Source organism: Apus apus, chromosome W, assembly GCF_020740795.1.
Source record: "Apus apus isolate bApuApu2 chromosome W, bApuApu2.pri.cur, whole genome shotgun sequence".
Classification (NCBI taxonomy): domain Eukaryota; kingdom Metazoa; phylum Chordata; class Aves; order Apodiformes; family Apodidae; genus Apus; species Apus apus.
In genome coordinates this window covers 649,524-674,659 of record NC_067311.1, presented here as the reverse complement: position 1 = coordinate 674,659, position 25,136 = coordinate 649,524, and the positions used below count along the sequence as shown (strand labels likewise).

At 48.0% G+C, this 25,136-nt stretch overlaps 1 protein-coding gene across 3 annotated transcripts in view; it reads left to right on the top strand.

The window, feature by feature from the left end:
- LOC127395156 (unconventional myosin-Vb-like) overlaps positions 1-23,732 on the top strand; it is a 135,496-nt gene extending 111,764 nt beyond the window's left edge. Inside the window, exons 28-40 of one of the 3 annotated variants that reach the window (XR_007891738.1) lie at positions 2,776-3,015; positions 3,826-3,923; positions 7,797-7,995; positions 8,467-8,560; positions 9,151-9,294; positions 10,400-10,551; positions 11,311-11,400; positions 14,000-14,150; positions 15,722-16,007; positions 17,148-17,322; positions 18,548-18,628; positions 18,904-19,176; positions 23,620-23,732. Coding sequence is in view for 2 of the 3 variants with exons in the window: in XM_051641628.1 (XP_051497588.1) it covers positions 2,776-3,015; positions 3,826-3,923; positions 5,461-5,538; positions 7,797-7,995; positions 8,467-8,560; positions 9,151-9,294; positions 10,400-10,551; positions 11,311-11,400; positions 14,000-14,150; positions 15,722-16,007; positions 17,148-17,322; positions 18,548-18,628; positions 18,904-19,056 (1,941 nt within the window). In the remaining variant the exon portion in view is untranslated. Of the gene's footprint in view, positions 1-2,775; positions 3,016-3,825; positions 3,924-5,460; positions 5,539-7,796; positions 7,996-8,466; positions 8,561-9,150; positions 9,295-10,399; positions 10,552-11,310; positions 11,401-13,999; positions 14,151-15,721; positions 16,008-17,147; positions 17,323-18,547; positions 18,629-18,903; positions 23,517-23,619 lie in introns of those variants that run through there. The other 2 variants (XM_051641628.1, XM_051641627.1) reach the window with 2 other exon arrangements.
- Positions 23,733-25,136: the final 1,404 nt, after the last annotated feature.

Here is a 25,136-nt window from a genome sequence, read left to right as displayed (position 1 = left end):
AGGTCTGACTGTTAGAGACAGTGGTTTGGAAGCTCTAGCTCTCCATCAGCTGCTTGGCCTGGGGTAGGTTCCTCTCTGGAGCAACATCTTTTCTTCTCTGATCTACCTGGTTGAGTCATCCATGGCAGTAACAAACCCACTTCTGGTGAAGGATGCTTTTCCCCACATGTTCCCACTGGGACTTTCTTGGGTTTCCTTTGACATGACACTGCAGGTCTCAGCACTTTGCACACAGAAGGTGTGAGTCCTTGCAGCTGAAGCCCACAATGTTTCTTGTTCCAGGCTCCAACTCTACTCCTGGTCTGCTGTCCTTGCATCCCCAAGGTGCCACTCAGGTCAAAACCAAATCAATCTGCTGCATAGATTGCAGTAACAGCCTCCAGCTGTGGTTGCTGTTTGGCCACAGTCATCCTGTGTCTTTCCATCTGTTGCCCTACCCTACAATTCATCTTTAAATCCTGGAAGTTGTTCTTCCATCATTTTCTCCCTGTAACATACAGAGAGACCCAAACCTGGTAGGCTCCTGTTGTGGCTTGGGTGGGTTGTGTCCTCCCCCTTTAACTGCACCCAGAATAGAGTCACAGAATTGTTCTGGTTGCAAAAGACCTCTAAGATCATCCAGTTCAACCATCACCCCAGCCCTGCCAAGGCCACCACTGCCCCATGGCCCTCAGCACCACATCTACACGGCTTGGAAACCCCTCCAGGGATGGGGACTCCAGCCCTGCCCTGGGCAGCCTGGGCCAGGCCCTGACAACCCTTTTGAGGACGTCACAAAGGTGCAAAAGGAGTGTACAGGTGGGAGACAACAGGCATCTCACCCAAGTCTGTAGATATTTAAAAATTGCTCCATGACCAAAATCAACCAAGGAGTAGGGAATTAATTAAAAACTCAGGGCCTGAGCTTTTGGAGCAGGGTTGTTGATTTAACATTCTTCCCTGATCTTCCTGACTTCATTTCTAACCAGAGCTCTGCTTGGTATGACCAGTCCCTGGAGTTAGGAGTGTGGTTGAGGTCTTCAAAAAAGAAAAAAGGAAGGAGCGAGGAAGGAAGGAAGGAAGGAAAAAGAAAAAGGAGGGAAAAAAGGAGAGGGGAAAAAAAAAGAGAAGCAGGAGTCTTATGCAGCAAATAACAGATATCACAGAAGAGTTAATTTGTTTAGAAATGCACTTATTTGTGTAGAAGTGCAGTTAATCACTTTCTTTTCCTCCTTCTGTCTCTGAGGATGATCAGCAAAGAGTGGGAGGTGAGTTGGTACTTGAGCCAAGTGGCAAGAAGAGTTCAACCCAGTTGGGCATCGACTTCCTGCCATGCACGTGCTTTTCAAACTCCTGTTTTAAGGACAGTTCCAGAAACCCCAGGAGCTCAGATCCTCCCTCTGCTGAGCCTTGGTTAATGGGGATGTGGGGGAATTGCTGGATTTGATGCATTTCTTAGCATTTGTTTTTAAATGGTAGATGGTATAAAGTCCCTGGCTCTGCTCTGGGACTTTGTTCAGCTCCCAGTGTCTCCCCAGATGCCACATCAGCTCTTCTGTTCACACCTCTGCTATTTATAATTTGGAAGGATTTATAATGATAACACTTGTTTCCTGTGGAAATGAGGTTGACACAGCTGTGTGAGCTACACCCTGCAGAAAGTGTAGACGTTACCCCCCCCCCCTATGCCCCTTCCCCAGCCATTCTCACATGAGTTAGTTCTGCCCAAGCTGATCACCAAGCAGATATTGTGTAGGTAAGTGGAATTCTGCAAGAATGCTGTGGAAAGGGTCAAAATGCAGCAGGGAAGGGGAAGCACCTTGATCTCTGGGTGGTGGATGGAAAGCTGGCCATGAAGTAGCAACTTGCTCTGGCAGCCCAGAAACCAACCATGTCCTTGGATGCATCCCCAGCAGGGCCAGGGAGGAGATTGTCCCCTCTGCTCTGCTCTGCTGAGACCCCCCTGCAGGACTGGGGCCAGGGCTGGGGTCCCCAGCACAGGAAGGACATGGGGCTGGTGGAGAGAGTCCAGAGGAGGCCATGGAGAGGATGGGAGGGCTGGAGCAGCTCTGCTCTGGAGACAGGCTGGGAGAGTTGGGGTGTTCAGCCTGGAGAAGAGAAGGCTCCAGGGAGACCTTAGAGCACCTTCCAGTGCCTGAAGGGGCTCCAGGAAAGCTGGGGAGGGGCTTGGGACAAGGGCAGGGAGGGATGGGATGAGGGGCAATGGATTCAAACTGGCAGAGGGGAGATTGAGGTGAGACATGAGGAGGAAATTCTTTGCTGTGAGGGTGGTGAGACCCTGGCCCAGGTTGCCCAGGGAAGCTGTGGCTGCCCCATCCCTGGCAGTGTTGAAGGGCAGGTTGGATGGGGCTTGGAGCAACCTGGGCTGGTGGGAGGTGTCCCTGCCCATGCAGGGGGGTTGGGACTGGATGATCTTTAAGGTCCCTTCCAACCCAAACCAGTCTGGGATTTGCCATGATGGTTGTGTAAAGCAGCATCTTCCATCTGATCTAATGAATATTAAAGAGGATTTAAACAACGTGGGGCTTGTGGTTTAAAAATAGTGTCAACAAATAAAAGATGTCCCTTCTGTCCCCCTGTGGTGTTGTTATTAAATGGCAACAAGTCATTGATTACAGCCAGAATCTTATTCTGAGCCAGAAGTGGCTGGATGTGCAGGAAAATCCAGATCCTGGCATGAATTGATCATTGGTAATGGAATTATCTTAGAGGTGTCTCAGGAGAAGATGAGGCACTGCAAGGCAGTTAGAGAAACTGGTTCCTGGTGTTTTCCAGAGGCAAGAGCTGGAGTCAGAGAACAAGAAGCTGAAAAATGAACTCAATGAGCTGAGGAAGGCTCTGGCAGAACGAGCAACCCAGAACAACTCCTCCAGTGACATTCAGGACAGCTACAACCTCCTCCTGAATCAGCTGAAATCGGCCAGCGAGGAGCTGGAAGTGAGGAAGGAAGAGGTGCTCATCCTGAGGACGCAGATTATGAAGGCAGCCCAGCAAAAAGAGATGGGGAAAAACATGGTAATGGAGAAGGGAATGGTAGTGCTTTTCCTTTGCTTCTTCTGTTCCTGAAAATTCACTGCCTGCCTGAGCCAAGACATTCCTGCTTTTGTAGGCTCTGGGTGGCAGAATGGCTCAGGGAGGTTCTAGGAGGTTCTGCAGGGTTATAGGAGGTTCAGCCATCATTTTAGCCCAGGACTGTATGTTCTGTGGGGGTCTATACTGCTGTAAGGTTCTTGACCCCACACCTGATGATGGTCTAGCCAGCCCACAAGGAACAAGTTCTCCAGCCCTACACTACGGCATGGTGGTCTGAGATGTTCCTGATGGTGTTTTGTGACAACTGGCTTGTTCAGCAAGGAAATAAGATGGGGAAAAAGAGCTTCTGGGCCAGATTCTGCTCATGTGATGCTGGTGCAGCTGTAACATGTTTCTAGTGGTGTGTAGGCAAGGAAGGGAGCATGTCCCATCACGGTCCTTTGAGGCCTTTTTGTGTAGACCATGTTCCTATGGCAGTGGATATTTTCAGAAAACTCACTTAGGCTTTTCAATTCACTACCTTATCATTCCTGATGGCTTTGGTATGGTTTGTATTTCAGACCCCACACCCTCCATATCTCCCTCCTAGGTTCTCTGTATTCTTCTTCCACCTCCTGATCTCTGCTGCTGTCTCTTTGCACGAGCATGAGGTCACAGGAGCTCTCTGTAGTCTGATGGATGCCTTGAGGAATGTCTTAAGGATGGTTGGGAGTTGCTTGGTAGCAGGAACCTCAAAGGATAGGAGGAGATGTACAGGATGTCATGCTGCTGTGTTTTGCATCTTGACTTTAGGAGAGCATCACCACCAGTGCCAGCTGGCCCAACAGTGACAAGCACATTGACCAGGAGGACGCGATTGAAGCCTACCAGGGGATGTGTGAGACCAACCGGTAAGTGTGGCCCACGTCCCTTCCACTTCCATCACCAACGTGTGAGAGATGAGGTGAAGACCACAATTAACAACATGTTTTAGAGAGCTGCCAACTTCTGGCTTGTGTTCTGGACCTCGGGTCAAAGCCAGGCTGTAAAGATGGGACCCAAGATAGAGGTGTTCTACTGGGTGAGGAGCCCTCATCTTTGGGGCAGGTTGTCCCCAAGGGCAGGAGATACAGGGCAGGTAGAAAAGCCAACGTGGAGGTGAACTGGGTTTTTTACTTTGCTTCCAGTGCAGAAATAGGAGCAGGACTAAGAGTTGGGGTATATTTTGAATGGCTTTTCATAAACACAACACACCTTGTCACTTTGTCAACTGGTTGCAGAAGGTTGTTTAGCAGCCCAGGCTGGGGAAGATCATGACTTAATTAGGATTTTAATCATGCCTGTATGAACATGAGCAAAGGACTGTGACTGCAGAATGAAAAGTTGTGAAGAGCTTTTAGAACTGGGTGGCCAAAAAGGTGCAGGTCACCAGCTGCTGTCCCAGACCTGTATCTCCAAGGTAATGAGGCTGTGAAGCATGGAATGGTTTGGGCTGAAAGGGACCTTAAAGACCATCTAGTTCCAACCCCCCTGCATGGGCAGGGACACCTTCCACCAGACCAGGTTGCTCCAAGCCCCATCCAACCTGCCCTTCAACACTGCCAGGGATGGGGCAGCCACAGCTTCTCTGGGCAACCTGGGCCAGGGTCTCACCAGCCTCACAGCAAAGAATTTCCTCCTCATGTCTCACCTCAATCTCCCCTCTGCCAGTTTTAATCCCTTCCCCCTCATCCCATCCCTCCCTGCCCTTGTCCCAAGCCCCTCCCCAGCTTTCCTGGAGCCCCTTCAGGCACTGGAAGGTGCTCTCAGGTCTCCCTGGAGCCTTCTCTTCTCCAGGCTGGGCCAGTGTCTATGATTTGACCCTGTCTCTGTTTGGATACCTCTGCCTTTCCCCTCATCCTGACTTCTGCTCTCTCATTTATCCCTCTTGGTCCATTTTTTTCCTCCATGGTTTTTAAGGATAAGGTTCTAATGTGGATGTTGGCTAGCTGCTGTGGGGTGGACAACCACATAGGAAGCAGTTCAGCCATACAGAAACAAAAACCCAAGCTGTGACCTCCAGGAGTTGGGCATTTTTCATAAAAACAGTAACATCTCTGGAGTGATGATAACCTGCTGGGAGGTTGGACTGGAGAATCTCCAATGGTCCTTTCTGACCTGAAGGATTTGGGGGTGAGATGGGTCAAGGAGGAAAGGGCTGCATGAGGATGTGTTTCATAGTTGGGGAAGGAGGAGAAGCTCCAGTTGCCAGGAGTGTTGTAGGAGGCACAACTAGGGCATGGTTCTCCTCCTCCATGGTGGAAAGGGAATGACAATGCAGTAAGACTGTGCTTTAAAATAAATATTAATTTAATGTAATGAGGGTTCTGCACCTTTCCCCCTTCCACTGCAATTGACCTTTTGTCTTTCTCTGTCCTCTCCTTTCCTTTTTCTGTCCTTTCTTTCTAGCAAGACTGAGGACTGGGGGTATCTCAATGAAGATGGAGAGCTCGGCTTGGCTTACCAAGGTTTAAAGCAAGTTGCCAGGTCAAAGACCTCATTTTTTTTCCCCCACCACTTCCTCTCCCCCTTTCACTTGTCCTTCTGTTTCTTTCTCTTCCTCTGCTGTCCTCTCTGTAGGACCCGTTGTCCTCTCTGGGAGCAGCTGGAGATGGGATATCCTAACTGGGGGAATCAACACCCCTCCCGCCCCCTAATTTTCAGATGAGTTGAGATGCTAATTGGGCATTGGTGCTGGTGGCTGTGGTCACTAATGCCTGAGTGCGGTGGACACACTATGTCATCCTTCCACACCTTCTCCCCATGTCCTGCTCTGGTGGGCAAATATCCCATTGGGACACCCCAAGGCAAAACCTCTGGATCTCCAGGGGATGCTGATGGTTCTGAAAGGATCTCTCATCTCCCAATTCAAGAACATTTAAAACCAGAAATGGATATGAAAGGAGGGCAGAAGGACCCCTGGATTCTTTTCCTGCTTTAACTTGGTGCTCAGAAGAGCTGATAATCAGTTGTTAATTAGTCTGTGCTCTCCTGCAGGGGGTTATGAGGCTCCAATAGATATGATTGTTATATAAGTTATGAATTTACCTGCACCCTAGAGAGGAAAAGGTAAAATAATCTCTTGGATGAAGTAATCTCCAGTGGTCACATCTTGAAGGATCAAAGGAAAACCAAAGAACAGGGAAAATAACAGAGATGATTCATTTGTTTTTCAAAGCAATGTAGGAGCTCAGGTTTTCAGAAGGAGCAAGTTTTTTTCCTGCCTTTTATTTTAACCCACGTGAAGAAATAAAATGCAAATCAAGTGCTTAATACTTATTTCATGGGGAGCCTGGATTTTCCAAGCCTGTTAAGAGTGTAACTCCTGACATGATTATGAGGCTGGGTCCATTATTGCTTATAATTCTACGGCTGGAGAACATGGTTTTCTACTGGAAAATGGGAGTGGAGCTTGTGTTGTTTAGATCTTCTGAAACCACCACCAACAAAATGCCCCAGATTGGAGAATGATGAATACTTTTCATCCAGGCATCTTGCATAGAGAGCATCTGTCCTTTTATACAATTCTTAAAAATAAAACCCCAGAACAAGTAACAACAACAAAAAAAAGAAGAAAAGAACAGTTTCCCACACAACCCCATGCTTAATTGTTCCTGCAGGGAAACAGTTCACAGACATGAATCTCCAGGGATTGCCAGGGGAGCTGAAAGAGTCCCAGCTTGTTCCCCACTGGTCCAGCTCCATGTCTGTGCACATCCTGGGTGAACACCAAGTTATTAACATCAGAGTCTTCCTCATTTTTGAGGATGGTCATTTGCATCGCATGCCAGAGGAGCCCAAGCCCCTGAGCTGGGTGTGTGGCTCTCCATTGTTCTGCCCAGGAGCCCACATCCATGAGCTATATAGCAAGAACATAGGCTTGGAGTGTCCCCTTGGGTCCTTTTGCCACCATCTCCCTGTGTAGTCTGGGACTAATACTTGGCAGGGTTTGGTTTGATGGACCTTCCCTTCTTGGAAGGGCTGGGTTAAAGGTTGGTCTTGATTATATGGGTTTGCTCAGCCTGGAGAAGACTCCAGGGAGACCTTAGAGCACCTTCCAGTGCCTGAAGGGGCTCCAGGAAAGCTGGGGAGGGACTTGGGACAAGGGCAGGGAGTGAGAGGACAAGGGGGAATGGATTCAAACTGGAAGAGGGGAGATTTAGGTTGGACATTAGGTAGAAATTCTTCGCATGGGCAGGGACACCTCCCACCAGCCCAGGTTGCTCCAAGCCCCATCCAACCTGCCCTTCAACACTGCCAGGGATGGGGCAGCCACAGCTTCTCTGGGCAACCTGGGCCAGGGTCTCACCACCCTCACCCCACCTGCCCTTGTCCCAAGCCCCTCCCCAGCTTTCCTGGAGCCCCTTCAGGCACTGGAAGGTGCTCTCAGGTCTCCCTGGAGCCTTCTCTTCTCCAGGCTGAACACCCCAACTCTCCCAGCCTGTCTCCAGAGCAGAGCTGCTCCAGCCCTCCCACCATCTCTGTGGCCTCCTCTGGACTCTCCAACAGCTCCATGTCCTCCTCTTATGTTGACCAATTTAAAAAGTGTTTAATGTGCACTATAGAAAGTCACTATAGCCTGATGTGGCAGTAACAGCCACAGCACCCCTCTATGTGTGTCAATTTTATAGGGAGGTTGACCAGAAACATCTCCCGAGTTGGCTGACTTTGAAGGATCTGAACTCAAATGGTGGTCGTGCCATGGTGACCAAGTCACAGGCTGATCTGTGTGGGCTTTTTCTCAGGTTGCTGGAAGCCCAGCTGCAGGATCAGAGGAGAGAGCATGAGGAGGAGATAGAAGCTTTGAAAACCCAAGTGGATGCCCTGCAAGAAGAGATGGAGAAGCAGCACCAGGCTTTCCTGCAGACCCTGCAGCTGTCTCCTGAGGCCCAGGTGGAGTTTGGACTTCAGCAAGAAATCACACGGCTCACCAATGAAAATCTGGTAAGAGGCTGTTCTGAAAACACAGCCTAAGGCAGAGGGAAAACATCAGGTTGAGAAAAAGGAAACAGGAAATGTGAAGGGGAAGAGAAGGTTCTGGGATCTCTTCCACTGCTCCTGAACACTGCAAGGTTTTTCTGCATCTCCCACTGGTGCATCTGGGAGCGTTGCTACTTGGCTTGGAACTGTTGTTTGGTGGCTACATGACTCTTGTGACTCCAGAGGTACCTTATTATTTTTTTTAAAACTTTTGAAGCTTGCCTTTTAGAAGAAGCAGGCACTCAACATCCACAGTCCTTGTGGTGTAGGCAAGGGGGGTCTCCAAGCAATCCAGAAAGAATAGACCTCTTCTTCTACCAAGATGCTCCCACCTGGTCCTGGTTACCAAGTGACTTCAGCCTCAAACTGATCCCAAATGAGTTATTCTTGGCTTTAATTATTATTATTATTAACCCAATACATCTTGTTTTTCAGGATCTTAAAGAATTGCTGGAAAGGTTGGAAAAGAACGAAGGGAAGCTGAAGAAGCAGCTGAAGATTTACATGAAGAGGGTCCAAGATTTTGAAGGTGACTTGGCTTTTAGTAGACATTGGGGTGGGGGGGCAGCACTTTGGTTTCGCAGCCTGGCAGAGCAGCAGGATTTTCTCCTTTGCTTTCTCTAAAAGCTGATAAAGAGAGGAGACCAGTGGGCCAGCAGGGAACTGCTCTACCCTGGCAATTCCAAGGGGATTAAACCCATTTAGGATTAAAATCATATAATCCCAGACTGGTTTGGGTTGGAAGGGACCTTAAAGATCATGTAGTTCCACCCCCCTGCATGGGCAGGGACACCTCCCAGCAGCCCAGGTTGCTCCAAGCCCCATCCAACCTGCCCTTCAACACTGCCAGGGATGGGGCAGCCACAGCTTCCCTGGGCAACCTGTTCAAGACCTTGTTCTTTATGCTTTATCAGTCTATGGAAGGTGATGACATCAGTGGTCGGTAGAGTTGGGTTATGGTTGAACTCAATGATCTTAAAGGTCTTTTCCAACCAGAATGGTTCTGTGATTATTGGAAATGGAATATCTAACCCTTTGTCCTGGTGTCTGCTCTGAGGTCAGCAGGGGACATGAAGAGTTCTTGGTCAGCAGGTCCCACCTTTCATGCTCTTTTCACAGCATCCCAAGCCGTGGTGCCAGCGGAGAGAAGGCGGCACGAGCAGAGCATGCAAGTTTCAGTCCAGAGGAAAGAGAAGGATTTTCAGGGCATGTTGGAATATTATAAAGAAGATGAGCCACTCCTCATCCGAAACCTCATTACAGGTGAGGAACCTGCTCTCCTCCTCTGCCTGGCTCCTTCTTCTCTTTCCTGGGAGGACTTGTTAACTCGAGATCTCAGGGTAGTCAAATAGGTCTTCTCAAATCCATCCCTCCTGGGGCTGCAGGTTTCTGGTGCTGGTGGTTTTGGGAGGTAAAGTGGAGCACTAAGCAGAGATACCAGCATGGATATAATCCTTAGGGACAGCAGAAACTAGAAAATGTAAAAAAAAATCAGGCTGTGGTTTTTAGGGCAGGCAGGAACTTGCTGAGCTTGATAGGATGTGGTGGTAGATGGGGAGGAGATGGCAAAGGATACACCCTGGGGGGTTGGCACAGCAGTGGAATAAAGGTAGTTTGGTTTGTCAGATGTGTGATGGTCACTGCAAGGGATAATAAACCCAGGAGCTCTTTTACTGGAATGTCTGATCAGAATTCCTGCAGCATCCCCTTATTTCAAGGCTGTTGGAGAAGTCAGTGCTGCCAAAGTGTCAGTATTTACCACCAGTTTCTTACCCTACCAGAGTCTAGTGAGGATCTAAAAAAGTGCTCCAAGAGCAGGGCCTTTCATTGCTGTGATCGTTGATCTTCTCCTCATCAGACAGGTTCTCCCTTTAGAGGCTGCAAATTCCCACAGCTAAAATTAACATTCAGTATCTCAAGTGATTTACTGAGCTGTGAATTCCATGGAGGGGTTTGTATCCTGTGGGATGTATTCCTGAAAGCTTCAGGGAGCTTTTCTGAGGTGATGTGTGGGCTGCTTGGGTGGACTTTCCACGTGGTAAAGAAGATCTAGTGCATCCCTGAAGTGTAATGTCATAGCGTCACAAACTTCAGCACACATTGTGTGACCATCTCCAGCCCTGCTGCTGCAGCTCAGTGGCTTTGGCCAGCTCCAGGAGGTCCATCTGTCCTGCAGTTGGGTCTCTGGTTCTCTGTCCATCATGCAGAGAGGGATGCAAGTTGTAGAGCAGAAACCTCACCCTCCCTATGGCTGGGGGAGGCAGGTTTGCCTGGGTCCATTTCCAGCTCTGCTGTTACCTGCTTCACCAGGAAGCTGGGGAAAAAATGTAAAGTGGATTTTTTTAAAAACTAAACCCAAACCTTCTAGATCTCAAGCCCCAGACAGTGTCTGCTACTGTTCCCTGCCTCCCTGCCTACATCCTCTACATGTGCATCAGGCACGCAGATTACATCAACGATGACCAGAAAGTGCACTCCTTGCTCACCTCCACCATCAATGGCATTAAGAAGGTGCTGAAGGTAGGTGCCAGTTTGCTCTTGCCTTGGGGTTAAGGTGGTGGAGGTTGGTTATAACCATGTCCAAGTGTGGATTGTTCAGCTCTTGTGGTGACTTTCAAAGCCAGTCACTGTTATATCTTCCCTTTTTAGAATTGCAGCATCACAAGCTGGTTTGGGTTGGAAGGGACCTTAAAGATCATCCAGTTCCAACCCCCTGCATGGGCAGGGACACCTCCCACCAGCCCAGGTTGCTCCAAGCCCCATCCAACCTGCCCTTCCACACTTCCAGGGATGGGGCAGCCACAGCTTCTCTGGGCAACCTGGGCCAGGGTCTCACCACCCTCACGGTGAAGAATTTCCTCCTCATGTCTCACCTCAATCTCCCCTCTGCCAGTTTGAATCCATTGCCCCTCATCCCATCCCTCCCTGGCCATGTCCCAAGTCCCTCCCCAGCTTTCCTGGAGCCCCTTCAGGCACTGGAAGGTGCTCTAAGGTCTCCCTGGAGCCTTCTCTTCTCCAGGCTGAACACCCCAACTCTCCCAGCCTGTCTCCAGAGCAGAGCTGCTCCAGCCCTCTCAGCATCTCTGTGGACCCAAAGGACCAGGAGAATTATGATCCGAGCAGTAAAATTGTTGACATGTGCAGATTAAAGGAAGCATTTGCAGGGAGCAGTGGTGGACACCTCCCATGTGAGAAGGAGAGCTTCCCAGTCTAGGTGGGGAAGCTCAAAATTACCTTGAAGGGGGGGGGGTCTCACATGTTTTCCTTCTGTTCCTGCAGAAACACAACGATGACTTCCAGCTGACGTCGTTCTGGCTGGCGAACACGTGTCGCCTCCTGCACTGCCTGAAGCAGTACAGCGGGGATGCGGTAAGGGGGGCCTCTCCTCTCTCCTGTCATTCCTCCAGGAAAGGCCTCTAGGTCTCCTGCCTCTGGTGGCTTCCCTCTGGCTACCATGTGGGGTCATCTCTGACTTTCCTCCTTTGTTCATTTGGATACAACAAGGCAGCTCCTGCAGTCACAGGGTGGTTTGGGAAGGGACATTTCAAATCCACCCCCCCTGCAGTGAGCAGGGACATCTGCACCTAGACCAGGTTGCTCAGAGCCCCATCCAACCTGAGCTGGGATGTCTCCAGGGATGGGGCATCTCCCACCTCTCTGGGTAACCTGGGCCACGGTCTCACCACCCTTAGCATAACAAATTCCTCCCTTATATCCAGTCTGGACTAGACCAGAGCTTCACAGGACATTGTATCAAGACAAGACATTTGAGAGCCAAAACCAAGACCTGTTTAACACAACATGTGACAGGATACTTGGAATTTTTCAGCCAATCATGCACTTGGATTTGTCTGAACAGGGATATTCCTTCTGGAAGGCTGTTCCTCTGGTTTTAGCAGGTCCCTCAGCATTTCATTAGATTTTTAGCCAGGAAAACAGGTTCCAAATTTTACAGTTTTATTCTGAATGTTTCTACTGATTTTTATTTTTCCTCTTCTGTGCAAGTAGTTCAGAATAACCCCACTTGGAGAAAACAAAAATACACAATCATAGTGTAAGATTTGGGAAGGAAATCCTCTAATTTCTTGCCACCTCAATAATATTTCAGAAGTTGAAGTCAGTTTAATTATAGCCAATCCCTTCTGACAAAATCAGATCCACACAGTCCCCTTAGTACATTACACCCGGTAGCCACATTCTTTGGCTGTTAAAATTTTCAAAAGAGCCAGATTATGTTGTTTCTCATTTAGTTTATATATATATATATATAGCAATCAAGCTGTAAGAATAAAGACCAAAAAAAAAATAATGGGATCAAATTGTCTATTAAGATCATTCACAAGATAGTGGCTGGTGTGGGAAACCTCAGTGCTTTAAATTAAGAAGAAAAAGAATTGAGATGATATTTGCTAATAATGAACCTCCTGTTTGCCCTCTTCTGCCTGGATAACAACATTACATGTAAAGAAAATCCTCCCTAGAAAATCAACAGGGTGAAAAATGAACCAAATTTAAATGTCACAATCTTTGCCATTATTTGTTGCTTTAAATCAAACTTATTATCAAATTGCAAATTGATAATTTGGTGCAAAAAAAAAAGGGGGAAGAAATACTTCTGAGCAGTTTCCAAAATATTTGGCTTGAAATCCAACTTATTTTTAAGGAAAGGGGGTTTAAAAGAAAATCCCAAACTAAATGCAAGCTTGCAGTGCAGAGAGAGACTTTCATTAGTCAGAATGAAGGAGAAAATCTGAAGTCAACTCCAATTGTACATGTTGTGTTTGTGCATGTTGTGCTAGTCAGGAAACAGCAACAGAAAGTTGCACAGTTCTCATTTGGACACCAAATTGGTAAGAGCTGATGAACAGGCAGCCCCATCTGCAGAACTGTGTCCAGTTCTGGAGCCCCCAGCATAAGAAGGACATGGAGCTGTTGTAGAGAGTCCAGAGGAGGCCACGGAGATGCTGGGAGGGCTGGAGCAGCTCTGCTCTGGAGACAGGCTGGGAGAGTTGGGATGTTCAGCCTGGAGAAGAGAAGGCTCCAGGGAGACCTGAGAGCACCTTCCAGTGCCTGAAGGGGCTCCAGGAAAGCTGGGGAGGGGCTTGGGACAAGGGCAGGGAGGGATGGGATGAGGGGCAATGGATTAAAACTGGCAGAGGGGAGATTGAGGTGAGACATGAGGAGGAAATTCTTTGCTGTGAGGGTGGTGAGACCCTGGCCCAGGTTGCCCAGAGAAGCTGTGGCTGCCCCATCCCTGGCAGTGTTGAAGGGCAGGTTGGATGGGGCTTGGAGCAACCTGGGCTGGTGGGAGGTGTCCCTGCCCATGCAGGGGGGTTGGGACTGGATGATCTTTAAGGTCCCTTCCAACCCAAACCATTCTAGGCTTCTGTGATCATGTTTGCTTCTGCCAGCAATCCTGATGTTTTGTTGCTGAGCCCAGAAGTCAGGGCTGCAACCTCCAATTGCAGGATCAGCTGCTGCTTCAGCAAAAGGCAGGGAATAAATTCAATTACTTGGAGAGTTTTCTGAACCTCAGGTCAGTTTAAAATGTCAGAACATAGCTTGTGGTTATATATTTATTTTCTCTTTTTCTAATATCTTAACCTCAAAATATTTCTCATAAGTAATTGGAACTCGGGGTTAGACAAATGGCTAAAAAAAGTTTTTCAGGGACTGAAAAGTCACTTTCTAGTTCATCTCTATATTAAAATTAACACAAATGTTGCTCCTTGCTTAAGGTAAGAAACTTCTCACTTCATGATATTTTCCTTCAAAAAGCCCCTAGTAATAATTGATGGCTGAGGAAATCAGAGGTGATTTATGAATCTCACCCAGAAAATAGCTGCAAAATGCACTTGAGTAACATCTGTCTGTAATTTACTCCATGTTTGTTTTAATCCAGTGATTTTACTGGACTAGAAATAGGTGGGATAATGAAACTGGGGGGGTTTCATCTCTTCCTCTTCAGGATTTCATGACCCAAAACACGCCGAAGCAGAACGAGCACTGCCTGAAGAACTTTGACCTGACCGAGTACCGCCAGGTGCTGAGCCACCTCTCCATCCAGATCTACCAGCAGCTCATCAAGATAACAGAGGCCATTCTCCAACCCATGGTCGGTACGTTCACACCTCCTTAGCTTTTAGGACAGTTGGGGGTTTTTTTACCATCATTATCTACTTCGGAGTGTTTTTCAGACCTTTGAATGGTGCTCCCATGACTTCTCCTCAAAGGAACGGCCTGGGTGTCATGGTTTGACTCAGTTTGACAACAATGCTCTCGATCCCCTCCCCCTCCCACCCAGGTAGGGAAAGAGAGAGAGAAAAAGAGAGAGACTTGGCTGGATTGAAAACTGAACCGTGCAGCTTTAATTAGAATACTAATGTGTGATATGAGAGGATATATATATATATATATATATATATGTGTGATTATACAAAGGTGTGGGTAGAAGCCTCTCGCCTCCCCCCACCCCCAGCAACTCCCACAGCACTCCCCTCAGACGAGACAATCCCGAGGACTCCCGAAGCTGCTCCTGGAGAAAGGCAGAGAGTTACGAGGGTCAGGAGGGCTTGAGGTCGACGATGATGGGCAGGTGGTGTTTTCCCAGACGCCGGCCACGAACAAAAGAAAGAGAGAGAGAGAGAAGAAGGAAGGCAGACAGAGAGGCGAAGCGAAGCGGCGAGAGAGCAAAGCAGGAAGGAAGGAAGTTTTCTTCTGTCATCTCCGACCTTCCCCCGAGCCTACGTAGATATATGGGATGGAATATCTCTGGCCAGTTTTGCTGTTCGTCTAACCCAGCCTCCCACGGGGGGGCCACAGATCCCCCCGCAGTGTCTGAGCCGGCAGAGCAAAGGCACGACCTTGAGGGCCCAGCAATTACAAAAACATTCCAGTGTCTTATCAACCTAGCAGAACACGCAGTTGCTAGTTGAAGAAAGCTCACTGAAATGAAAAAAGGAATCAGCAAAAGAAAAACTGGCTTCATCCTGGCTCAAACCAGGACACTGGGGTTGGGAAAGAGGCAGATGGTACCCAAAAAGTCTAGGTCTGGAGCCAGGGCCTTGTGGTGGCAGTGATGTGGAGTTATGGGGACAGACCTTGATGAGTTTTGCTTTTCCCCCATGATAGAAACTAATAGGGATGAGGGGTTTTTTCCCACATGGAGGGGCTGGAGCATGTCCAGGGAAGGGGCTGGAGCACAAGCGTGAGGAGGAGCAGCTGAGGGAGCTGGGGGTGTCCAGCCTGGAGCAAAGGAGGCTGAGGGGAGACCTGCTGGCTCTGCAGCTGCCTGAGAGGAGGTTGGAGCCAGGGGGGTCAGGCTCTGCTCCCCAGGAACAAGGGATGGGACAAGAGGAAATGGGCTCCAGTGGTGCCAGGGGAGGCTGAGATGGGATCTTGGGCAGCATTTCTTGCTGGCAAGGGTTGTCAGGCCCTGGCCCAGGCTGCCCAGGGCAGGGCTGGAGTCCCCATCCCTGGAGGGGTTTCCAAGCCGTGTAGATGTGGTGCTGAGGGCCATGGGGCAGGGGTGGCCTTGGCGGGGCTGGGGGAATGGTTGGACTGGATGATGTTAAAGGTCTTTTCCAACCAAAACAATTCCCTCATCTTGTGACAGATCCTGTTTTTCAGTTGGGGTGTCAGTGACAGAGGTGAGGTGGTGCATTTAGGTCATTTTTCCCCATTTTTTCAGTGTCTGCGGTGTTGGAAAATGAGAGTATCCAAGGACTTTCTGGTGTCAAACCAATGGGCTACAGGAATCGCTCCTCCAGCATGGAAGATGGTGACAACTCTTACAGCTTACATGCCATCATTCATCAGCTCAACACCTTCCACAGCATCATGAGTGACCAGGGGCTGGACCCAGAGATTGTGCAGCAGGTCTTCAAGCAGCTCTTCTACATGATCAACGCTGTTGCCCTCAACAACCTCCTGCTGAGGAAGGATGTCTGCTCGTGGAGCACAGGCATGCAGCTGAGGTGGGACAGGGGCTTGGGCTGGGATGGACCTGGCTAAGGGAATTTGGTTGGAGTTCCAAGGTGATGGAAAAAAAATATGGTGGTGTAACTCATCATAGAATCCCAGACTGGTTTGGGTTGGAAGAGACCTTAAAGATCCTCTAGATCCAACCCCCTGCATGGGCAGGGACACCTCCCACCAGACCAGGTTGCTCCAAGCCCCATCCAACCTGCCCTTCAACACTTCCAGGGATGGGGCAGCCACAGCTTCTCTGGGCAACCTGGGCCAGGGTCTCACCACCCTCACAGCAAAGAATTTCCTCCTCATGTCTCACCTCAATCTCCCCTCTGCCAGTTTTAATCCCTTCCCCCTCATCCCATCCCTCCCTGCCCTTGTCCCAAGTCCCTCCCCAGCTTTCCTGGAGCCCCTTCAGGCACTGGAAGGTGCTCTAAGGTCTCCCTGGAGCCTTCTCTTCTCCAGGCTGAACACCCCAACTCTCTCAGCCTGACTCCAGAGCAGAGCTGCTCCAGCCCTCTTAGCAACTTTTGTAGTGCTGAAGGTTTTAATTCCTGTCAGGCCCTGGCCCAGGCTGCCCAGGGCAGGGCTGGAGTCCCCATCCCTGGAGGGGTTTCCAAGCCGTGTAGATGTGGTGCTGAGGGACATGGGGCAGTGGTGGCCTTGGCAGGGCTGGGGGAATGGTTGGACTTGATGATCTTAAAGGGATTTTCCAACCTAGATCATTCTGAGATTCTGGGATCAGGGGCCCACGTGCCCTGTCACTGCCTCATTGTTGTGTTGTAATAAGGATTGGAATTTGGAAGGACAGCTAGTCCAGACCTGCCAGGAAGGGGCCGTGAATATTTATCAGCCCTGGTATAGATCTGTTACCTTGCTTCCTGCTGGAAAAATATTTATCCTTCCCTTTGGTTCCTCTCCCCTTCCCTCCATGGATCCTTTGCATGTTCCTCCTCAGCTTGGCAGTGTATAAAATTTGCTTGGAATTTTTGAGTCCTAAGTCTGAGTGTCTCTTGCCATGCAAATATGGATCAGAAAAAACACATCTACCAGCACTGCCCCACAACTTGAGTGTCCTAGAGGATTTTTGGGATGCTCCATCTTATCTCCTCTCAGCTCACGTCCTGTCTTGGCTGCTTACCCAGGTTTAACATAAGCCAGCTGGAGGACTGGCTGCGTGGGAAGAATCTGCAGCAGAGTGGAGCAGCACAGATGTTGGAGCCCTTGATTCAGGCAGCCCAGCTCCTGCAGCTGAAGAAGAAAACTTCAGAAGATGCTGAGGCCATCTGCTCCTTGTGCACGTCGCTCAGCACGCAGCAGGTAGGGAGAAGGGCACAGGTTTCCACTCCAGAGACTTATGGATAATTAAAGGAGTGGGAAAGGATGGTCTCCTCATGCCAGTTCTTCATTGACCTGACCACTGGCATTCCCATGCTAGGAATAACTTGTCCTTCCCAGGACTGATGGTTGGTAGGGACTCCTGTCAGAGGTGGTCACCATGGTGGCTCCTCTCTTAAGGTGCTGAAGCTCCAGAAGAAATGTTCAGAGGTGAAACCTGGCCCTGAAGAGGTCATGATCTAAGTCAGACAACTTGGGGTTTTAAATCCACTTGGTGTCTTTTGCCAGGGTCTAACCATCTCTGCAGGATGCCCACCAAGGACTTTTTGGGGCAGGCAGTTGAGAACTGCCCATCTAGGCTGGCTGGTTCTGACCTTAAACTTTGGGAGTCCATTCCAGGAGGATATAAATTCATGTTTTTTTGCTGCTGGATTGCCAGCCTTGATTTGATAATGCTGTAGCAAGGGAGAAGTGTTCTCTAGTGGTTCTTGGAGATCCCTTCTCCTTGTATCACCATCTCCCCATCTTATACATGTGTTGAGAGAGGCCAAGGGGTGGTAGGGGAAGAGCAAAAGTGAGGGAGCAACAGAAGTGTTATGTCATAGAATCCCAGACTGGTTTGGGTTAGAAAGGACCTTAAAGATCATCCAGTTCCAACCCCCCTGCATGGGCAGGGACACCTCCCACCAGCCCAGGTTGCTCCAAGCCCCATCCAACCTGCCCTTCAACACTGCCAGGGATGGGGCAGCCACAGCTTCCCTGGGCAACCTGGGCCAGGGTCTCACCACCCTCACACCAAAGAATTTCCTCCTCATGTCTCACCTAAATCTCCTCTCTTTCAGTTTGAATTCATTCCCCCTTGTCCTCTTGCTACAAGTCCTTGTCAAAAGTCACAAGGTGACATCAGAAGTCCTGGGAGGTGGTCACCTATTCTGAATCTTCCCATGTCACCATGTGCCAATCAGCTGGAGTCCCTGTAGGAATCTCTTGCTCCATTCTATTCCCAGTGTACAAACGTGGCCACAAGAAGTGACTCTGAAGGGTCCATAGAGGCTCCTCATACCTTACAGCAGGCAGAGGAACACCTGGATGCTACTTCTGCTTCTCAGTAGTGTCATGGGAGACTTTTAATGGCCATATCAAGACAAGATATTGGTGGTGCTTTGTATTCTCATGGCTGCCTGTAACCCTATGTTGTCTTCACCAGATTGTGAAGATACTTAACCTCTACACTCCTGTGAATGAGTTTGAAGAACGTGTGACGGTCACTTTCATACGAGACATACAGGTAAATTGAGGCAATTAAATGGAGGAGGGAGTGTTAATGAAACCTGTAATTAATCATTACTAACTCAGGCATTTTGTCTATAGCCTGGGTAGAAGTTCCTGTAAATACTTGCTCAGGGAAAAGCTGCTGCAATAGAGAACAAACCAGTTCTTGCTGCTTTTTTTTTTTTTTTTTTGCAATCTCTCCAAAACTCTGCTTTCTCAAACCTGTAAATGTGACAAATGCAAAGAAAAGGCAACAACTGAGCAGACTTTTTCTCCTCCCACACCTCATAGATGCACTTGCAAGAGCGAAACGACCCTCCACAGCTGTTCTTAGACTTCAAGCACATGTTCCCTGTCATGTTTCCCTTCAACCCATCCTCCATAACCATGGACTCCATTCACCTCCCTGCTTCTCTCAACTTGGAATTTCTCAGTAAAGTCTGAAGAGAATATAATTAAGCCCACCTACCCAGAGGCCTCCAGCAAAGAAAGAAAAATCACAAAAGGAACTGAAGGAGCTCTTGAAATATGGACCAAACAGGTGCCTAGAAGAACCAAGACATGGTAATAAATGGATGTTAAACTGTACAGTGAAAAAAAAAAAAAAAGGACTGATCTGTATGTGATTATTTGCAGCTCAGAAATAAGGATACTTGAAATGTAGATGTATTGGTTTTTACTGCTTGATTTTATGTTGACATAGTTCAAAGCCCATAATCATCTCCAAAAGCCACTAGGAGGGAAGCATGGTGAGTGGGAGACAACTTGTTTGATCTTCATAGGTGTCTGTGAAGAAATGGCAGTTAAATCAAAATCTGAGACACTTATGCTGCCTTGAAGGACACGTGAGTTGTCCAACACCTCTGGGGGGGTTGTGTGGATTAATAACAGGACGTGCAGTTCTGTTCTTGCTAGAAACTGTATCAGGGTTATGAGTTGAGAAGGGAAATTGCAGAAGGTGCAAGGATGTGTTTGTCACACCTCTTGAGGTCACGGGCTTCCATGCTGCTGGTTTCCACTGAGGTGGAATTTGCCACCAATTCTATGTTTGAGAAATGGTGTCGCTCTTCCCAACTGCATCCGGTGCATCTGCTTCCTGGGAATTCAACGAAATTGGCAGTTTGGACTTGATTCTGTGACTAAATTTCCATTAGTGACTTGCCAAGTGTTGGTCCTAGTGAAATAACCTTGAGACAAGGGACTGGCTGGGGCCTCCTGCTTCTATTGTAGATCATCCTGATTCTATTGGCTTTCCATGAGCTTCCTCAAGGCCAAAACCTTCCTCCAGTGGCTCTCAAGGTTCTTAAACCTCTTAGGTGGCCTGGGTCAGAATCTCACTGAGAGATAAGACATGCCCAGTTTAATCATCAGGTTCCCAGTTCAGTGGGTTAGTCCTTAGCCATAATCCAGGGAAAATTCAGTTCATCCAAAATGTGACTAGGACTTAGATAAATGAAGGATACTTGAAAAAAAGTTATAAAACAAAAGGGGATGAATAAGCAGTGAAATGTTTTAAGTCAAAAAATAAGGTAGTAAGTAATACAAGTTATTTCCCCAAGAGTGAACACAAACTCTTTGTCTGCAACAACTTAAATAATTGATTAATTGCAATCAATTCAAATTCTGTTAAGATTTTTTTAACCTAACTTCTAAATTAAACCAAGCCTAACCCTCTGACCTCAGATAGATGTTTGGAAGGGGCCACCTGCTCACAAGAGTAGTCATTGGTTTGTCTCCCTACTTCTCAGGACATGTTGAATTCTCAGTTACTGCAGAGCCACTGGGGAAGGGAAAAGGTGGGTTCCTGAAGGATGCTGGACCAGGAACCTGGTGGTGATACCTCTGCCCTAGCTCAGTGTGCCAAAATGTGGCAAGGACATCTGGCAGCAGCCAAAACCTTCTGAGGTTTTTGTCCTTTCCACTTCCAGAACGGTCTTGTCTTTTGTGGTTGTGGTTCCCCAAAGTCTCAGCAACTCCTCGATGATAAAGAGCTTTCAAAAACCCAAAACAAACCACACCAAACACTTTGAACACTGGTGTTAATCCTATCCAAACAGCAAATTTCTGAGCAGGCTCCTTGTCTGCTCAGAGGATTCAAGTAGAATGTGAAGTCTCTAAGATAACACTACATCCCACCATGCTGGAGTCACCTTTTTAGACAAGGAGTCTGTTTTAACATCATGTATATAATCAGTGTATATACAAACTGTAGGAGTCCTCTATGTACTATATGTGTATATTGCTATCCCAAAAAAGCACATTTTTAAAGAAAAAGTTGAGTGCTGTGAAGAATAATTCCACTGGTCTGTGTGGGTGGATAAATAACCTTGTTTCAGCTGGCCCATGGTTTGGTGGAGGTGTCACTGGAGAGGGACAGACTGAAGGTCATTCCCTAGGGAAGAAGTTCCTTTTTCCTCTAACCTTTTTTTCCTTCTACCCATCACCCAGTAATTACAGAAGAAAATGTGGTGCTGGAACAGTGCCAGCACTACCTCCAGACACAGTCCTGGAGCATTTGCACCTAACTGGGAATATTCAGGAGTGCCTTCATCTCCCCCTTCATGCACAACAAAGGTCGTGCCACCATTTTTGCTGCCTGTGCCCACGTTCTTCTTCTCACTTGCTCAGCTAAAACATTTGGATTTATTTGACCTACCTCTTTTCACCTTCTGCAACTGAATGTTCTTCTTGATTATTTTCATTTTTTTGCAATTCTCTGAATTTAGGGTGATTGTGTTTTTTTTTTTAATTGCATCTTAACCCTTTTTTCCACACTCCAGTGGTCATCAAAAATCAATATTCCAAGCAGAATTCAGCCTTGCTGTCAGGCTCAGAACTTATCTTAGACCAGCAGTTTCCTCTCAGGTTCTTCAGGTCTCTCAACCTCTTTTCTGATGGAAAGGATTCAAGGTAGAGTTCCCAACAGATTAAGCCTGAATGATAAGCACTGTTTTAATCAATGAATCCTCTTGCACAGCCATTTGGGTGACAAAATGTGGTTGATGGCCTTCTAGGGGGTGATGGTCTTTCACGGGTGTTTGCAGGATCAGAATGTCTTATGTACTACCACAAAACACTCTTCAAAACTCTTGATGTTGATCAGTGGGAACTGGCATTTAATCCCTTGATCTGGGGTGATGTAGTTTAGCCACAAACCTCCACCTGAAAGAGGATTCTATGTGAAGTATCTTTCCTATATGTTATTTTTTTCATGACATTTCTTTTTCACTGTTAATTTGGCGAAAATGCTGTGCTCAAGCATGACTTTCTTGCCTCAGATTTGGTACTGCTTGATTTAAAGTGCATTGATTTCAAGAGCATTAATTTCAAGAGCATTTCACTTCCCACAAAGCACAGCTTTGGTTTTCCAGACCTCTCTTTATCTTGAAATATTGATTATAAAGTTGAGCAATTTCCCCACTCTGTGCCTTGAGCTGTTACTGAGGTAACTGACTCCTCAACTGCTTGTTTCTCTGAAACAAGTGTTTAAAATGAGGGATTCTTTTTATTGCTCTTTCATAAAAAGTTGGCTGTAGGTGCATCAGATTGTAAAATCTCACTCCACAGAGTGAGATTTGAAGTTCCTGGGGAAGAAAAAGCAAACAACACTGACCCACAGTGACTTTTGCATATATAAGGCATCTCATAAAAGCACTCTTGGGAAGAAATAATGACAAAAAATAATTTAAAATGAACCCCCTGAAAAAATAAATCCCACAAATCACCCCCACTGCAAAGCCAGCACTTCAGAGGTGACTTCAGGCAGGTGCTGTCTGACCTACAAGAAGCATCCAGGACAAGGTACATGCTCCATGTTCACCCCAAATTTTGCTTTGATGGTCTTTTTTTTTCTGTCTTTCATTGGCATTTTGCATCTGAGGTTGCTTATCTTGCAGCTGGCTGAGCTGTTGTAGCAGGTAGAAAAGAACATGAGACCCCAATTTCTGCAGTCCTACCTGAGAAATATTTTTGCTCCTACAACTTGTCCCACTGTCTTCTCCCCATTCCCTGTTTTACTCCACCACTTTCTGTGAGTAAACCAGGAACAAAATATGGGCACGTTAGAGTTTCAGCTCTCTCAGTGGCTGCATTTCCTGATCCTGCCACTAAAACACTAATCCCACAATAAGTCTTTGCAATATGTGACCATTTTTTTGGGCAAAAGACACAAGAGACAAAGATGCACTTGAAACAACAGGTCCTTTCCCTCCATGTTAAGCAGGCAAAAATGAACAAACCTGTGCAAACTTGTTCTTTGAGACCACGTTTAACTGGAAAAATCAGCATTTTGCATATAAAGAGAATCAAAATTAATTGCGTGAACTACCACGAGCCTTTTCCCTCTCACTTTATTGATCCACAGCCATAAATTCAGGTTTTTATTTCCCTGCCAAAAGTTCTAGAAACGTGGATGTTAAATAAAACAATCCAGAGGACATAATCCCCCAATGAACATACAATTTATATGTGCCAGTAGACAAGAACTTTCAAATTAAGTTGAAATTAATAGGAAATATACATATATACTAAACAGTGCTACTACAGTGCAATGTTTATTTTGTTTGGGGGTTTTTTTGTGGGGGGTTGTGAAGTCTTAACAAGCAGAAGGTTTAAGCTGCTCTCAGAGAAGGTGAACAGTGTAGATGAGATACTGCTGGTTATAAAATATTTTTCCAGTTTGAACAAAACTGAAAAATACACTTCTGTTTATAGGAAAATGCTTGTAATAGTCACTGTAATATTCAACTGTGGATAAAAAAAACAAACAAACAACAAAATTTGTCAAATAAACACTTTTAAAGAAACTTTTGGTCAAAAATGGGAATGTAAAAAATGTACCTTTCAATGTTTACTTCTATGTCTTGGAAGCACTTCTGTTAAAAAATTACAAAGTACTTTACAAACAGTCTCAAAGGTTTTACTTATGACTTGGAAAGGTTTAGAATTTAGAACTGAATTTCAGAGGTCCTTAAATATATTTTTACTGATCCTCCCATCTTCTGCCAGACAGTCTGAATGGTTCCACTGAAGTGTTTATGCACGTGAATCATACCTCAAGAGGCATTTTCAACCACCAGAGCTTTGAAAGGTGTTTTTTGTGGATCCTCTACACCCAGCCAGGAGGTTGCAGTGGACACAAACATGGAGGAGACCACCAGGCAAGTTCAGCCCCTCTCCATGCAAATCCAGAAAGGCTAAACCTTTGAAATAGAATCACAGACTGGTTTGGGTTGGAAGGGACCTTAAATATCATCCAGTTCCAACCCCCCTGCATGGGCAGGGACACCTCCCACCAGCCCAGGTTGCTCCAAGCCCCATCCAACCTGCCCTTCAACACTTCCAGGGATGGGGCAGCCACAGCTTCTCTGGGCAACCTGGGCCAGGGTCTCACCACCCTCACAGCAAAGAATTCCCTCCTCATGTCTCACCTAAATCTCCCCTCTGCCAGTTTTCATCCCATCCCTCCCTGCCCTTGTCCCAAGCCCCTCCCCAGCTTTCCTGGAGCCCCTTCAGGCACTGGAAGGTGCTCTCAGGTCTCCCTGGAGCCTTCTCTTCTCCAGGCTGAACATCCCAACTCTCCCAGCCTGTCTCCAGATCAGAGCTGCTCCAGCCCTCCCAGCATCTCCGTAGACCTCTTAATAGAATCATAGAACTGTTTGGGTTGGAAAAGACCTTTAACATCATCCAGTCCAACCATTCCCCCAGCCCTGCCAAGGCCACCCCTGCCCCATGTCCCTCAGCACCCCATCTACACGGCTTGGAAACCCCTCCAGGGATGGGGACTCCCCCCCTGCCCTGGGCAGCCTGGGCCAGGGCCTGACAACCCTTGCCAGCAAGAAATGCTGCCCAAGATCCCATCTCAGCCTCCCCTGGCACCACTGGAGCCCATCTCCTCTTGTCCCATCCCTTGTTCCTGGGGAGCAGAGCCCGACCCCCCTGGCTCCAACCTCCTCTCAGGCAGCTGCAGAGCCAGCAGGTCTCCCCTCAGCCTCCTTTGCTCCAGGCTGGACACTCCCAGCTCCCTCAGCTGCTCCTCCTCACACTTGTGCTCCAGCCCCTTCCCCAGCTCCCTTGCCCTTCTCTGGACACGCTCCAGCCCCTCCATCTCCTTCTTGTCCTGAGGGGCCCAGACCTGACCCCAGGATTCCAGGTGCCCCCTCCCCAGGGCCCAGCACAGGGGGACCATCCCTGCCCTGCTCCCCACACAGTTTCTGCTACAACCGGGGTCAGCGCTGGCCCAGCGGCTCAAAACCGCCATTGGAAGCCCAGCCTGGGTGCTCATGGGGGCGACTTGGCCCCTGAGGGAGGGGAACTGCCCCTGCAGTGGTTCGCGGGTCTCAGGTGCCTTCCCGGGCACAGGCTCCCTCAGGGGTCCCGGTGACTCCTCTTGCTCAGCAGCTTCTCCTCAGGGGCGGGAGGGCGCTTTGGCGAGTCGGCGGATCCCAGCGCCTTGGTAAGCGCGGCCGAGGAGAGCCTGCGAGGGGAACCGGCGGGGAGGGAGGAACAAAGGAAGTGAAATAAAT